The 17,947-nt window shown below is 37.0% G+C and overlaps 1 protein-coding gene across 1 annotated transcript in view; it reads right to left on the bottom strand.

The window, feature by feature from the left end:
• Positions 1 to 7,190: 7,190 nt before the first annotated feature.
• GRID2 (glutamate ionotropic receptor delta type subunit 2) overlaps positions 7,191 to 17,947 on the bottom strand; it is a 1,366,516-nt gene continuing 1,355,759 nt past the window's right edge. Inside the window, exons 15-16 of the mRNA XM_054591733.1 lie at positions 12,725 to 12,965; positions 7,191 to 10,107 (exon numbers count right to left, since the gene is read on the bottom strand). Coding sequence (XP_054447708.1) covers positions 9,685 to 10,107; positions 12,725 to 12,965 — 664 coding nt within the window. The 3' untranslated portion in view covers positions 7,191 to 9,684. The remainder of the gene's footprint in view (positions 10,108 to 12,724; positions 12,966 to 17,947) is intronic.

The raw sequence follows: 17,947 nt of genomic DNA on the forward strand, positions 1-17,947 counted from the left end.
TTATTCTCTTATAGTACTCTTAACTGTGTTAGAGGTTGCCTTCTGAACTCTCAAGCTGAAATTGACTCAGGACTAAAAGCACATAGCAGTTACGGGAATCAAACACAGTTAGTTCCACAGGCATTTGATTTGACTTATAGTGCCAAGTATACCAGCGTTTACATAGCAGGTGTTTGTAATGTTTGGGCTAATTTTACTTTGATCCTTTTATAAGACAAGGGGACTTTGCTCTAGCTCATTCTTTCCTTAAGGACATTGAAGACACTGGGTCTATTTTAAGCCCCAATTATTGAATTTGAGTCACTGTCCCTACATCACAGGGCAGCTTGGTCAATTATGGGTATTCACTGTGTAGGAGACATGGTAAATGCTATGTGGGAAAAAGGGATAAAACTTGCTGTATAGCATTTCAAAGATCCAGTAGGGGGCAACTTTCAACACAATACAAAGACCACTGTAAGAAGAATAATCTCACAATTAGACAATTAAAATTATGGAATACTATAATAGGCTGCCTCAGAATACATTTGTGCAAGGTTTGGGTCATTTGTCAGTAACATGTTATTGGAGGGTGAGGGAGATCTTTACTGGAAGTCGAATACATGAGCTGTTCCCTCTGAAGCCCAGGGGGGCTCGCCTCACCCAGCAGCATCCCCATAAATCCCGAGAGAAGCCCCTAGGGGTTGAAGAGCACAGGTCAAAAATCATGGGCTCTAGATGAGCCCGCTGGTCCCCTCCACCCCTTAAGATCTATCATCCAGGCTCCTAATGGAGGAAAACAAATAAAGAGTTGTCAGTTCTATAATTTCTCCCCCTTAAACCTCCAACTTAAAGAAAAATGATGATTAACAAAACAGATAGTCTTCTGACCTTAGCATTTTTTGGTAGAATTATTTTCACCTTTCTAGCATTTGGCTTTGAAAAATCAGTCATATTTGACTTGTTTTTCTCTTTCATATTCTATTCAGTCAATCAAATTCTCTTGATTCTTCCTTCAAAATGTATCTACCGTCTGTATCTTCTTTCCTTTTTTGGGTTGCCAAAGAGTTTCAGCTCATGCCTGAACTATGGCACATGTCTTTTGTCTTTCTTAAATTAAATTTATTGGGGGTGACAGTGGTCAGTAAGTTTATATAGGTTGCAAGTGTACAATTCTATGACCCATCATCTCTGTACATTGCATCGTGTGCCCACCGCCCAAAGTCAAAGAGCAATCAGGCAAGAGAAAAAAATAAAAGGCATCCAAATTGTGAATGAAGTAAAATTGTCACTTTTTGCAGATGACATGATTCTTGATAGAGAAAGTACCAAAGACTCCACAAAAAACTATCAGAAACAATAAGCAAGTATAGTAAAGTTGCAGAATACAAAATCAATGTACAAAAATGCACTGCATTCCTATGCACTAACAATGAAATTTCAGAAAAAGAAATGGGAAAAAATACCTTTTGTAACTGCAACAAAAAGAATAAAATACCTAAGAATAAACTTAGCACAAGCTTTTAATTGGCCTCTTATCCATTCCACTCTATGAATTACTACCAGCTTCATCTTTTACAAAAGCTCTTTAAGAGCACGTTTCTCCTTCGATCAAAATCTTCAGTCGCTTCCCACGCCCATGATGGAGGTCTCCACACAGTCTGTGGTTGTGAGCCTCTGTGAACACCAACCTCTCCGTGGCAGTTCAAGGGCTGAAGTTCAAAGGGAGACATGGCCAACTGCTGGCACCCCCATACCACTCTCCCGGAACATTCAAAATGGGAGCAAAGAATTAAGCCCAACGGAGGGTGGGACAGTGGCAGACCTTACGTTCCCAAGATTGATTTACATCTGGCTTTGCAATCAACATTGGATCTAGTGACAGGCATTCTCTTCCCTCAACATACTCCAATGCTTTGTCTTGCAGAATAAAAGCCCAGATCTCTACAGCGTTCTATTAAGCCTTATAAGGTGGGTTCTGTGTTACCTCTCCGAGCTCTCCTAGCACCCTCCTTCCCATCACCTGTTCTCTTCCAGCCACACTGATCTTCCCTCTTCAGATATGCTCAGCACACTCCCACCTAAGAAGCTTTGTCCTAGATCTTTCCAAAACCTGCTATGTTCTTTCAAAGAGAGCAACAAGGCTAATTCCCTCACTCCCTTCAAAGCTTCAGTCAAATGTCAACTCATTAGTGAGGCTTCCCCTGGCCACTTTATTTAAAATAGCAAATCTCCACTTCCACTGGGGCCTACCTGCTCCTCCTCTTCACTTTTCTCTACAGCACTTAGCACCTAATGGACTATCCATTTTCACTTCTTTATCCTGCTTATTGTCTGTCTCCTCCAGTTGACTGTTAACTCCAGGAAGGAAGGATTTCTGCCTTGCTTACTGGTATGTCCCCAGCACCTAGAATAGCATCTTGAACGCAGTGGGACTTCAGTGAATGTATGTTGAATACATGAATACACGAATGAATGACTGTACAAGATTTAGTGTAATCTCTTGAGCCCAACCTACAGGTTTTTCACAACCTCATACAAACGTTACTTCCTGCTATTTCTTGACATGAGACTCATGTTCCAGACATCATGGGCTACTGCTCCTCTGAACATTCTTTACCACCCTGTACCTTTGGTGGCATTACTCGGCTTGGAAGCCCTTTTGCATTCTTCTGACCTCTCCATATTCTCTGTGATTAGGCTAAATTTCCACTTATTCCATGAAATCATCCCAAGCCAAGCAACCGCATTCTTCTCTTCTCATAGAATATTTTCTCTATGGCACTCATTTGACAATTAAATATACGCAGAATCATGATATAATTTATGCTATTGTCTTCTGATGTTATTTAATCCATGAATTTTTGTTTAACTTCTCAAATGTTTGTACTGTGTTTTTCTGACTTCAGAAGCTCTCTGTGGAAAGGCCAGGTGAAAATGAGGAGGACTGCTCGTGGGCAGAATTCCAGCCCAGGGCTTCACCCCCCTCCCTGAGGGAGTTGGGATCAGTGCTTCAGCACTAGAACCACTTAGGCTAGGAGCTTGCCTTAGTATGCCAGTTAGAAAATTTCTGCCCTAGGGTGCCTTGCTCATAGTAGGTGCTCAGGAAGTATTAGTTGATGGAATGATTGATCTTTTTTCCCAATGTTTAAAAAAATTTTCAATTACACTTGACAATCAATACTATATTGTTTCATGGACTGATCACTCTTGTGTGATTGTTTTGTTCCTAATATTCTCTCTGCAGCCTTATTTAAGTTTATGTATAAATACTAACAGTAGCTTTTTATAAAAGGAGACATGAAATCATTATTATGAAATTGGAATTAAAAACTTCATTTAATGATGATGAACAAGAAAGAATTAGTTAAAATATATTAATTGATGGTTGACCTGTATTATAGGACTTACCATGTTAAGTGACACACCATAAATTTTGGAGGCTACACATGTGGGGAGTAGTTTTGTGCACATTTTGTAAAGTCATTTTTACCATGGTATTTCCTTGGAGGTATCTGAGTGAGTGTGCATTAAGTTTTAAAATGTTTAGTCATGTAGCATGGAATCTGGGAGCCCCAATTACATGTATATGTTGCTGTACTGCTTCATTATTTTTAACATGCTGATTTGCAAAGAAGTATTGCATTCTTTCAAAACCAGTATGGGTGAATGAAGTTCTTCTTCATTTGTTACCTAATGTCAATATGATGTTGCTATAATCCATCTAACAACTAATGTTCAATGCTTTTCTTAAACATTGCCTAATACTTGAGCATATTAGGTATTCAACAACCACTTCTAGAGTAGAAACATCAAATTAGATGAGTGGCACATGTGGTGCCTCTAGTTTCAACTTAATTTTAGTGTGCTTTCATTTCTAAAAATATTCTTATAGCTGAATTTTACATACAGATATTAATAGAGGGCTAGCATTAATTTGAAAATCAACTTCTATATAATTCTGGAGAGGATTTTAATGTTAACTATCAACTCCTAATTTATCTAGTACGACATAGGTATCATTGTTCCAGGAAGTGCCTGTGCTCTTGAAAAGTTTTATATAACATACTTTTTTTTTGTTGTAAATTGAATCTTATTTTATTAAATTAGAAAGTAATTCTTAAGGATCTCCTCTGCTATCATGAACATTTTGTGTCATAAATAAGCAAGCTATGATTTGTTTATTGATGTCCAATATTGATGTTCAATTTAAAAAATTAAAAATTAGCCACAGAAGTAGGCCACCTAGTTGCTAAAATTTTTCAGTAAAGCCAATTTAAAAATAAAATATAACAATAAAAATTAATGTTTTCTTTTTTTCATATCATATTTCAGATATTATGGCAGGCAAAATATTTATTAAAAATAATGCTTTTCATCCTTTCTCTGGTTCTGATGTTATTTCATTCTTTGATTTTGTGACATATGTTTCTCCTTCTAAAGCAGCTGTTATGAAAGCTTAATTAGTTTTTAATTAATGACGATTAATGTTGTCCCGAAAATTTTGTGAATTTTCTGTCACATCACAGATAGTTTCTTTTGAAATATGCTGCCAATTCTGAGGTGGAAACCACAGGGTTTCTCTAAGAGGAAACCAGGCCCTCATTCCTCACAAAGGTTAGACAGCCATGTATATATCATAAAGTGGGTAATGTGTTAAATCGTATAACCAGTTCCTTTGCTGCAATGTGAGGAGATTCTAGGAAAAGTGTAAAATAAGTCAGAAGGTGACACTTGGTTCTCAATTATATGTAACAACAAATCAGGGTAAAGCTTTCAAGTAACAAAAAAATTAACAAAATTGAATATTTTTTTTCCATATAGCATGGAAACAAAGCAAACAAAAACTGCAGAAAATATAGAAACTTGGAGAATTGAGGTGCGAACGTGAAAGACCACTCCCCAGGCTTTCTCTCTCCATGGTAGGCTGAACCATTTGTTGGGTTAACTGTTGCGTGCCTCTGTGCAGTTCTATGAGATGGAGAAAACCATGACATTTCTATTCTTCTGGAAGTGTGAGTGGGTTGGAAGCTATTGTTATGGCAGGCAGTAAGTAAAACACGATCCATTTATCAGGCTCCTTGGTCACACTGTGACTGTGTCTTTGGTGGCAGAAAAGGTGGCTAGGAATCTTAGTTGCAATATAAACAAAAAGTTTACAAAAATTGAGAAGTAGCCTGAACGAGATTGACTCTGTTTGGTCCCTCTGAAGCAAAAACACTGTAGGGTTCTTTCTAACTATCATAATTAGCCCTGCAGGGATAGAAAATGAGTTATTCTTATTAGTGTCATTCTGACCTGGACACGGGAGGGTAGTAGTCACTTTCCAAAGGTATGCAGGTATTGCTAAGGAGGAAGGATAGGATGGTAGTTTGCCTCTGGCTAATAGTAATTTTCACATTTCTGAAAACTTGGCCTTCTGGTCTGGCATCTTGGGAAATCTCTGAGTTTTCTTGTGGAGTTGATCTGAATCTAAAAGGAGAGACTCAATTAGCCCTCAAGAACTACCAGGATCAATTGCTTCAGTCAGTTGGGTTGTCTGGGCTCAGAGAGGGCTGTGCTGGCTTGATGTGACTTGCGTGGCAACCTCAGAAAGTCTGTAAGATGGGATCTATATCTTTCATGTTGATGTGAGGCCAAACAAAAAAAAAAAAAAAAAAGAACTGAGCAGTAGAACACACCCAGACCCATTCAGAAACACATATCTTCATTTATGCCATGTGTGACTGCTTAGCACAGTGACTTTCACATAATAGGTTTTCAGTAACACTAATAGGACTGAATTAAATCTATCAAATCTAAGAAGCCTTAATTCCTTATTTTTCAATGTCAGGTAAGTAATTTCTACTCAAGGGAGTTGACATATGCTATCTCATGAGAGGGTGTCTACTAAAATTTGTTGGAATAATAACTATGCCCATAATTGCTAGCCATTTATTAATGTCTGATCACAGGATTTGAATAGGATTTAGTTTTAGAAATAAAAGCACTGTAGATGAAAGCCAATTTTTAGTGAGTCCATTGTATTTTATCAGTTTTCATGAAATATATATTTAAGGATAAAACCTATGTTTACTAGCACAAAAGTTCTTACTTCTGCCTTATTTACTATGCTCATAATACAGAATATATATCACTATTCTAAAAATTCTGATTATAAAATACTAATAACTTGTTATCCAATTGTGTGGCTCAGAAAGCATTTTGTAGGGTAAATAGATCTTCCCATCTTTTCTTCTTCTTTTTTTTTTATTGATGAAGCAAAGTACCATTCAGCAAAGTCTATTTTTTAAAGTATTTATTCAATTCACAACCAATCTCAAGCTAAAGGAAATGTAAAATAACATAATTAAGAAAACAACAAATTGCCTGTAGTTTGATATGTATGAGAAAGAACGGAGGTCTTAACAATTTTCTTTTATATGATTAAATCAAAACATGTGCATAAGTTCTGACATGACTGAAAGTGACAACTCATTCTCTTAATGATTCACCAAAAGAATAAATTGGTTATCTGAGAAGAATAAAAGTACATGGATATAAGGTATTTGTCTTGTTTTGAAATAGCCAGGCTGGTGTAAGTGGTACAAACCAGGACCAACAATGGGTTAAAGGAAGTAGCAGTAGACAGAAGCAGGGCCTGGGCTGATTGCTGCCAGGAGCCAGGACCTTGGGGAAGTGGCCAGAGGCATTCACTTTTCCATCTGTGAAAGGAGCAGTTGAATCAGATGCTCAGATGCTGTGGAGCATGGATGTTCGGTTTGGTCCCAGGCAGGGAGGAAGTTTCCTAGAGATTCACAGCCTAGGCTGGGCGAGAGGAGTAGGTGGAGGCATTGTACCTGAGCCCTATATTTACAATCCATGAGGACCTGGGAATGTGACTGAATGTGACATGGCAGATTAAAAAAATAAAAATAAAAACAAAGACCCAATTTTAAGTCTCATATTGTCAAATTTGTGGGCAAGTCCCAGCTTCTTGACACCTTATGTTCCCTTATTTGTAAAATGAGGGAGATGGTGTAGATCTCTATAGTTCCTCCTCATCACATTTAAAAACTTCACTTTTTAATGGAATTTTAGAACAGCAGAGATTTTAATCTAAATTGAGTATATTTTCAGATATAAATCCATTGAGTAAGTTAAATGCTACATGAATTAAATATTGTTCAATGCACTAATGTATTAGAAATAACTTGGGGACAATTAATTTTCAAATTAATAGATTCAGCATGATGAATATTTCTCTAACAGCAAAGCAATTATTAATACATAAATTCTAAGGTTAATAATTACCTTTAATTTTCTCTTTTAAATGCAACAAACCCTCATTCTGCTATTATAATGTTTGCATTGTTTACATGACACAGGATAAATCTCTCCCAAAAAAGTGCTCATAGAGACATCCATAAAGAAAAACAAATATATTCTTTGTTCAAAGAGTCTCAAATAGCAGAAAAGTAGTCTTTCATTGGTTTTGGACATTATTTAGTATTATTTTTAGAGAGCCACTCATTTTGGCAAAGTTCTGCTAGTAAAACTTACTGTGTTTTATACTTTAATTAACTCAAGATTAACTTTTAGAAAAATTCAGTTCAATGCGTGAGGGCGTAGTATTTTCAAATTTTATAGTTAAGACTTCAATGGTATGAGAACAAGTTTAGAAAACATTTTTATTAGACAAATTATTTAGACAAATTATACACAGAAAGCTCTGCCACTCATAACTGAGGCCTCCAAAAAGTGTTTTGTGTATTTGTATAATAGGCAATACATCAAAATAGGCCTATTTTAAATATTGTACATGGTAACAGTTTGATTGCTAAAATCACTGAAACATCTGGTATGTCCCTATATAGTTCTTTGTAAAGATTTTTTTGTTGTTGTTTTAAAATCAGAGTCATTGATGATATCATGAATGTTACAAGGGAAAACAAGTTGTGCATGCACTTAGATACTTGTTACCCTGGAAACAAAATGGTTTTTGCATGATAAGAAATTTTTCTGCCTTACACAGTAGACAATATTTGAAGATTTAGTACAAAAACAGTGACAGTACAAGATGCTCCCCAGAACAGAATTAGCATCAAAATATAATATACCTTAAGAATATACCTTTTAATTTCTTCTAAAGCAAATCACATAGATTGATTCCTACATCAATCCTAGCCACAGAATGAATTAGATTAAAATAAGTGTATGGCTGCTAAGAACACAAGATAAGTTCTTGCTTCCTACTTACCACATTTTAATTTAAGGATTACAAACAAAGTTCATTCTACATCTCTAACAGGTAAGAATGCTACTTTAAAAGGGTTGTGCACAAAGAGGCACTGTTTTTGCTGTCATCCTTCTATACACTTGGCACTAATGTAAAAAATATGCAACTCCTCCAAATGGAACTGAATAAAAAAAGGGGTTAAGTTGAGAGCCCAGTATGGTTATTTCATTTTCTTTTTTAGGATTATGTATGACAGTAATTAAGGCCACATCAATATTTTTTAAGGGCTCCCACCTCTCCCCAACTACAGTTGTGTTAATTTGCTTACTGCTTTGGAAGAGACTTTATTAACCTTCAATGATCTACATTTAAACTCTTATAGAGCTCTATGTGCTGTTGTGGATGCGGTTCAGCTAATAGCTTTTTTTTCATTTAGATAATTAATTAAAAGTAAAATGATCAAGGTTAGCTTTATACACTGCTGAATAACAAATGCAAAACCTATTCAAATGAGTTACATCTAGGAACAAATATTAAGTTGCCCTGGATGTTTTAATAACAAAAGTATAAAATATTCTCTGTTGGCAAACAATGTGAATCAGAATAACATTAAAGCAACCTGCCTTTTCTAACTGAAAAGACCCCCTGCACTATACATAGTTCCTGTATACAATATTTTTTTTAAACTAAAGCTTTATTAAATGAATTGCAATAGCAATGGCCACCTTTCAATATATATACACATTATATAGGTGCATATATATGTATATATGAGATACTAATTTATTTAACACAATAGAGGCTTCTGCCATATGATAAAGTTTACTGTACATGAGAAAAAACTTTTAATACTGTACAATCACATAAAGGTCATATGCACTGTTGCAGTGCAAGAGTAGTTTTAACTGTAGTCTTGACTGGCATATTAATGGCTTTTTTGTAATCTTACAAGATTGCATTCTCATATCATGTGGCCTGAATGATCTTTAAATTATTTTATAAACACTGCAGGGGTTGCCTTTGGTCCACAGTTAAAGGACACTCAACAGCAGTGGAGCCTTGTATGGATGCAGCAGAAGAATGTAAAAGGACTGAAGTTATTGCAATTATATCTTTAAAAACAGAGAAATGTTACGCATGAGGCCTTTATGTAAAATTAATCCTCCATATACTTTTAGTATACTCAGTGCACATTTCCTATACTTGAAGTACAGTATATGAAAAGCGGACTAATAGGATCCTAGTGTACTATATTCTGGGGGAACAAGTTGAGTAATGAATAAAAGTGGAAGGAAATGTATCAGAAGAGAGGGAACAAGAGAGAAATAGAGGAGGGAGGAGGGAGAAGGTGGGGAGAAAGAACTAGAATTGTTACTAATAATCCTGATTTTTTAAAATGTTACATCCATGTTAGTCCCACAACATTGCAGTTGCTCCTTGCAAAGGGAGTCCTACTAAAGAAACAGTGAAAAGATTTTGTTTGATGCTCATATGGAGGTGCCTCGGTCTGGATCATTACCCAGATTGAGCCCCAGGGTAGGAGTTGGTTGATAAGGAATAGATGACATTGTTTTTATAGGACTCCTGAAAAAGCCCCCGTTAGGTGCCCTGTGCCTAAAAGGGCCAGTTCGGTGCTCAGGCACGTTGCCAAAAGCGAAACCAGAGGCAGCTTTAGCTGATAGTGTGCGGCTAAGAGTCTGGATCTGCTCTGGGATAAAGGTGGTTGTGGTAATATGAGTGTTCCTGAAATCACTGATTTGCTCCAGTGCTTGCCGTGTTGGCAAAGTGTCAATGTCCAGAGGGGTCAAGTCAATTGACGAGGTGGAAAACTGTTTATGGGGGCTGTCGTCATCTGTGCACAAGCTATTTACACGTCTATGGAGGTGCTCCAGGTCAATTTCCTTGTCATCCTGGAGATGAAGAAAAAGAAGATAAGGTTCTCATCAGTACTAGCTTCCACGGTTAAAAGAAAAGTAGTTCAGCAAACATGATATGTAAGGAACTGAACTTTGGGGTTTATTCATTTAACAAGTATTTATTGAGCACCTAATATGAGCCAGGCACTGTCCTAGGTTCTGGGGGTACCAATGAGATTCTGAGGTAAGGCTACCTATAATAAATATTTTTTCTTGAAGTAAAAGTTCTAAATGAGCATACGCCACATGCAGCTACAACATATGGGAGCAGTAGGTGGGTGACTGCCTTCTCTAAGAGCAGGGACACACCCGGGCAAAACTGTACAAATAAAAAGCATGGTTTTGGCAACTCACCCCCACCCCCACCTCTTCTTTACACGTGCTTCCTCCTTTTTCAGGGTGACTTGTTCCAAGTTAGATAGTTGTTTCTTTCCACTACTCACCCTGAACTATAGCTTTATATTCTTAGAGACAAATGATACAATATGCTGATACGTTAGTTCACACTAGAGTGTTAGCAACTATTACAGTGTTATTTCTCCTTAGGCTAGAGATAGGTAAGCTTGTTTGGAGAGAGCAACAACATTCGACACAAGAGAATCAATTTCTAATTGAGGGACTTCATACACTCAAGCAAGCTACCTAGTACCTGAATGAGGCAATATTGTGAAGTCAGCGGGACTTTTAAGAGACCCCTTCCAAGTTCTCATATGTGAATGGCAGTTTTAGTTAAGGGGTAGGCATGTGCTACATGGCCTCTAAATCAAAGATGCTTTGAGCTATGCTAATGGAGTCTCAGTAAAAAGGTGCTTAATAAAGTAAAAGAAAGTAAAACCTTAGATTCCTGGAGTTGAAACCAATTCATAAATCCCTTAGAATTTTCTCTAAGAGTAAGCATTGAAGCCCAGTATTTGAAAAATAAAGTAGGCAAGAAATAAAATTGTCCTTTCTATCAGTCTTATTTATAGCCAAGTTCAAGAAATCAGGCTTGTGAGGATTTAAAAACATCTATTAATCATAAAAGAAAATATTTGTTCATAAGATCTGGATTAGCTGTCATGAGTTAGAATGGAGTGTGTATTTTTTTATTGTGCTATTATAGTGCTCCTAAGTGAAAAATATTTTGAGTGCATCACTGTTTTCCTTCTCCTTTCTCATTTCAAAATCCAATAAAAATATCCATTAATGCAATGTTATCACTGAGACTTTAGAGGGTTGAAAGATAATTTTATGGCTCCCACAGCAACTGTAATGTATTCATCCATCAACAGATATAATAATGCAAAAATTTAATATCATATATAGTAATTCAAAATATAAGGAGCTTGGGGAGTCCTTCATTTCCAGATTTTTGAGAATATGAAGTCTCGGCTATAATGTTGCATTAAAGTGGTCTTTTGCATTGAATCACTGTCAGTAGAGATATACCAGAAGCTGACCAAAAAGAAAATACTACGAGAAAACCTGATTAATTTTTGGTTTATACTCCACTAATTTAGAATGTATGATCATTCTGACAAGTAGATAGTTAAGATTTATCCTTGCTGAACCAGGCTTTTCCTTATAAATGGTGCTATGTTGATCAATATTGCATATAAGGTGGTAGAAAGGAATCAGACTAAAAAACAACTTGTTTGCGATAATATATTAATATGCAAAAATTTGTATGCACATCAGAAGTCATTTTTATTTGTATATTAAAGCGAATCCTTTCAGGGCTCGCTCTAGGTGTCGGTTAGCCACAGTCTAGTTATAGAAAGTTTAAAACTGTCCTTTGAAACTATAAAGACAATCAAATCACTCAGGAAACTTAGGTTGTTTCCATTTCAATTTGAGAAGCTTTAGTGACTATGATTTTATTATTTAAAAACTTTTCACACTTTTTGTCCAGTAGAAATAAGATAGTTATGATTTTTTATGGAAACAAGACACATGTTGTTTTAAAAGAAATATGATGTGTAACATTGTTGGTATCCTCTCAGGTCTCTGGAAAAATTTTAATATGGCCTTGGAGTTGAGCTAACTGAGGAGTACTGGAGAAATATTGAATTTCAGATAATTCCACAATGTGGATTTGTTAAGCTTAGGGTCATCAGAGCTAAAAATATTATCACTTCTCTTAGGTCTACATTCAGATGGAGAAAAGCAGTCACTGGCGGCAGACTGAAAACTCCAGTTATTTCACTATGTAATTGGGTTTCTTAGGCTGAATCTTAGAGACACAAGTATTCTACACGGTAAGTTTAAGGACTAAAGGCAATAAAAAGGATAAGCATCTTTGTGAACTGGTCAAGGCAATAACAGCCTTTAAAAAGTCATTGGCTTAAATTCTATCCTGAGATTTGTTAGAATTTCAAAGCCCATTATGGCACATAAGAAATTGTCAGTCTTTCAAACATATATAGTCTCCATTCATCAGGGATGTCCTAAAATGGAAATTGGTATTGGTCTTACCAATTTTTAGATTTCACTTTTTATTTTTGTTATTTTTACTTTTCAGGGAAAGAAGACACAAGGACCTCCCCGAACGCTTTCTCCCCTTCCTTGCAATTCTCCTCCCTGCAAACCCGCTTTCCGGCTCAGTTTCGTGCCCCAACTCCCAGTCAAGTACCTCTTTTGATGGGACCCTGGAGCCTTTCCTCTTGTTCCACCACGTCTCCAGCATGGCTATAAAGCAGGAGAGGACAACTCCAGCGGCCAGGATACAGAAAACCCCTGCAAAGCTCTTTATGTCCAGGGCACCTCCTTTCTGCTTTGTGTCCACTGAAGAGTACAGGTCACACTGGCCATTCTTTGGCCACCATTTGTGCTTCAGGATGTCCATGTCACCATTCTGCTGAAGCTCCAGGATCCTTGAGGTAAAGAACACAATCACACGCTCCGGTTATTGCCTCAGTCCACCGCACATCCATTTATCATCCCAGCTCTAAGGGAGGTAGCCTTCAAGGTGAAACGGACATCTAGACTAGCCTGCAGACGGACTGCTGGGAGACTGACAACATACGGCTTCAGTGCAATAGCCACAGTTGTGCCACAGTGCTTTCCCTCCGCCCTCCCATCATCTTCTTTTTTTTGGTTTCGTTTTATAATCCTAAATATCCCCCACCCCCAGTTTGTAGCGATGTGTTTTTCCAATTACATTTCAGAGGCACTGTTTTTATGTGGATTCAAGCTGCTGCAGCTCTGTGTTCCTTCCCCACATGCAGAACAACGCTCCGGATCTTAATGCTTTTATGAAGAACGTTTCACTGCTTAGAGCGAGATGCTGGCATAATGTCGGCCAGCATATGCTGCACACAAAGAAATTCAATTAAAAAGACTTCTATTATTTAACACAGTGTGGGAGAAAGCCTTGGGACAAGTTTGAAGTTGATAAAATATATCATTTTTGGTTTTTCACACAACTGATCCAGTTTCCCTTTCAGCGCCAAAGGGGAAATAATCTTACCTTGGAGAACAAAGAAAAGTTGACCAGAGGCTTTCAGAAGTAGTTAAATTCAAATAAGAAATATCCTTTTTCTTCTTTTCTTTCCCCCAGAGGCTGGGGGTAGCTACAAAGACTGCAGCTTTTTTTAGTGTGATTTTCACAGGGGTTTTATTCTCAGTTCCAATACCCGTGTGGTGCTATTTGAGACCTGCCTAACTCTGGCTCTCCCCTGGCTGTGCCCTGTCTCACAGGGTGAGAACAGTCAGGGTCAAAGCCATGTGCCTGTCCAGTGTGAGCACCATCCTTGGGGTTTCCGAGAATTTATTGCCCTAATAGCTCAGAGAGCTCGTCCAGGATTCACGAAGGCCCATTCCCATGTTATCACCTGAGAGCAGATCTTGCAGCCCTGGGGGCACACAGGTGTGAGGGTGGTGTTTGGAGAGTGTGGACAGAGCTTGGCTGTGCGAATGCAGGTGCACATACTTTTGTGTGGGAGACCCTTCCCCATGCAGGACGCAGCTGGATGTGGGAGAGAAGGGACCAGAGGCTGACCCCTGTGACAGGCGTCAGTGCAGAACTCCTAGCTAGTCACCAATTAGGAGCTCAAACCTGGGTTCCTAGTGGTCAGTAAAGGTATATTTGTCAAGATAAGAGGATAAAACATATTTGATCTAACAGTGTTTAGCTTGATTTATAACTTTCACATACTTAAGATTTAGGACATGTGGACACAGATTAATACCCTTGCCCCGGGTCTTGGATTATTTGGGGAAACTGCTTAAAAACTTTAGAGAGAAAAACTCAGCCTATCTGGAGGAAGTAAATAATTCACTTTCAGTTGCATATTACCTTTTTACCTGTTTCATGTTATCCACGGATCTGTAAGAACAAGCTAAAAGATAATGTTGGGGGTAGGATCAACATTCAACCTTAATTAAACAAAAATAAGAAAGCCCTAGGGAGAGTTGGTCCTATAGCTGTCATCTACCTTTGGATATTCCCACAGCCTCGCCCACAGCGCCCCCTGCTGATACCCCAGGAGCCCTCCCCGTTCCCTCCCCTTCCCTTCAGCTCCCCCTCACCACACTGTCCCCCCAACCTGGACTTCTTTCTTAGGAAATTGATTTAAATTTCCGTGGCTTCAGAGTCTTGTTTTAAAACAGCAGTTAATTTGATGAATTCACTAAAATCATTATGAATATCAATGAATTCATAATATTAATGGATCACCTTTATTCCAGCCTCTATCCCATAGTCATTTGTATTTAGAAAACACGGAATTTCTTAAAGTGTATTCCATGAAGCACTAGAATTTAGTGAGCTACTGCAAGAAAAGAGTCCTATGGTTATTAACTTAAAAAAAAAACCCTCTTGGAATTTTACATAGAAGTCAGCCTGTTAAAGGCTCTAAGAAAATTTGCAGATAAAAAAACTCATATGATTTTGTTTAATACAATATTACCTAAACTTGTCTGACTTTCATTCCCCTTTTCTCATTTTTCTCCCCCTAAATCATAAGCCATAGAGCTAGAGATTTGAGGAATACACTGAGAAATAGTGCCTTGATACAGAGCAACAACTGCATGTGGCAATTTGCAGCACTGTGTTAGGTATCACACAGGTAATCACAGTATGAAAGTTGCTTGCTTGGCTTACCCATGAATACCATTCAAATGCCATTAGCAAACTCTTCAGGTATTTGTCTACCTAAAGACACTAGGTAATCCAGATACCATTGAATGTCTTGAAGGAAAAATTTACTCACATCTGAAGACATCTGAAGAAATTCTTCTTAAATTTGAGTTTATAGGAACATGTATTATAAAAAGAAAAGGAAAATACAGCAGCATTTGCTTACTGAGAATCTATCTGGGCACAAAATGAGCTCCCAAGTTCCCCTGCCCTCCTCTACTCATCATACTATATTAGTATCTGTGGAAATAGAAGAGTTTTCCTTCATAGCACTTATTATTTGTGATTATTTGTGGTTACTTGGTCAATGCCTGTGTGCTTACCATATTCAATACTGCCTAACATGGATCAGGCATGTATATAGTGAATGAATATATTCAATAGTTTTTGGTAAATGGACTTGCTCTCAGATTCTACCTGTTTCATATCATTGATGCTATTTTCTAATTTTTTCTATTCTCACCTATTCACCTATCCATTCAATAAGTATTTAAAGAGTGATTTCATGCCAGGCACTTCCTTGGGTAAAAAGTTTATGTTAAACCACAACTGCATATTCAGCCAGAATGGCCTGGAAACACTGTGAAATCATTTCTTTTTCATGCTTTCCATTCATGTTAATTTATTCTCTCATTCATTCACATATTCATTCAGGGACCGATGGTCACTTATTCTATCTCTTCAGTAGTGTCTGTTATTACAATGTGTCTTTATTGTTTTTACACCTGGAAATACTTTGATTTTAAAAAGTCATTGGAAGGATACATACTCTATATCACACATTTTGATTCTAATAGTACAGGGCCCTTATCTAAAGAATTTGTTTAATCCTAGAAATTTTGGATTCAGTGAGCTGAGTGGCCAGAATTCATGAAGCGAAAGAGGCATCTCTACATGCCTTTAAGTATCATCACACCACAGAGATCTCTTTATATGATTCATTTCATGGTCACTGAAGCACAGGTGGCTGAGGCATTACAGAGAGACTCCATCTTTGGGGTACACAGAACAAGTGGGCCATAGGATTCCTCAGTTAAGCCATGACTACCCACAACAACTTCTGGGGATACTGGCTGGTGTGGAATAGAAGTATATAGGAAGGGAAGGAAAGTGTCCTCTAAGCCCAGAGTTCTGCCACTGATTCTTGCTAAAAAATCTAGTGCTTCCAGAAATTCCATCAAAAGATTTCACTATACCTCTACTTTAATTATATAACAAAAACCCATTTAAGGCTTGGATAACAACAGTTTAGCACAATGTACTGCACTGCCTTAAAGACTAATGGGATGAGACCTTATCATAAATGAGGAAGTATTTTCTCTTTTCAAATGTTCAAAAACACTGGCCTCTTTAAATGAGACTTAAAATCATACCTAAAGGAATGTTTTGCCTTTTAATTATATGCAACATTGATGTGCGTGTGTAACAACGCAATAATCTAGTTGCAAAATTCTTAATGAATGCAAGGAATATTTTCAGTTCCATAGAATGATTATTTTTGTTATTTGTGCAATTTCCACAAGATGGCAATCTTTGCTCATAGAGAGCAAAGTGTTACTGCTCAGAAAGTGAAACTGTGAGTTTGAAAGGCATAAATTTCTTGGTGTTGTAAACACACTATTAGAAACAATGTTGGATGTTAGACTGTGATGAACAATTGGATGTGTAAAATCTCTTCTTGGAGTGTAGTCAGAAAAATTCCTGTCATTTTTACCTTAGAATGGTGATAGTAATACTTATTTTTCAGAGTTATTATGGTAAGAATTAATGAGTTCATGCAAAAAAGCATCTTGTTCATTATTTGGCACTTCGTAGGCCACCAAAACTCAAAAGCTAGAATTACTGTCAGCACATGTGACAACCATTCTTTCTTTGGGTCTGTTCTGCTACACATTTCTTAATAGACAGTTATATTTCCAGAGGAATCAATCAGAGATTTATTCACTGATAATAGCATTGCATTTCCTTCTTTTGTCCAAAAGTATTAAAACATTTGTAATCCCATTGAACAGACAAATCTTAGAAGTCCATAAAACCTACCTTCAACTTGAGAATGGTTATTACATCAATCCAAAGTGCATTAAATTCTTTATTGATATAAATGTGCAAATTTCATGGGAAGTGAGTAGAGAAGCAAAAGATCTTTCTTTCATATTTAAATAAAAATACTCAACAGGTTTGCAGCATTCATTGTAAAAAGCTTTTTATTTACTTTGAAGAGAATAGCCTCATTTGTGCGTGAGAATTGCACTAATTATTGACCACTTACTGTCCCTTGATCACTACTCTGAAAATTGATTTTCAAATTAGTTTGCTTTTAACAAAATGGTTGCCTGAAAGATGCATGCAAATTTCTAATCCCACATAGGTAATTTTGATTTTGCCTTTGAATATTGTAACAGTCTGTAGGTTCCTTTCTAATTTTCTTACCCTCAGATAAATTCCTGAGCTGAGCTGTAGAAAAAGATACTGGTTATCTAAGAAAAAAGACTCCTGACTTTTTTTTTAGTTGTTTCTGCTAAAAAAGAATTTTAGGGTAGTCAGAGATTTTAAAAAATAAATGCAGAGATCCTTTTTTCAGGACATGTATATAGGAACTCCTGTGACTATTTTGTAATTGAAATTTCTTACTCACATTCATAGAGGCATGAATGACTAGAATACAGAAGACCAAAGATACTTAGTTTGTCTCCTTCCCCTCTATCCACTCAATGG

The sequence above is a fragment of the Pteronotus mesoamericanus genome, unplaced genomic scaffold (assembly GCF_021234165.1).
Source record: "Pteronotus mesoamericanus isolate MK-2021 breed Mesoamerican mustached bat unplaced genomic scaffold, CSHL_Meso_final scaffold_232, whole genome shotgun sequence".
NCBI classification, from domain to species: Eukaryota; Metazoa; Chordata; class Mammalia; order Chiroptera; family Mormoopidae; genus Pteronotus; species Pteronotus mesoamericanus.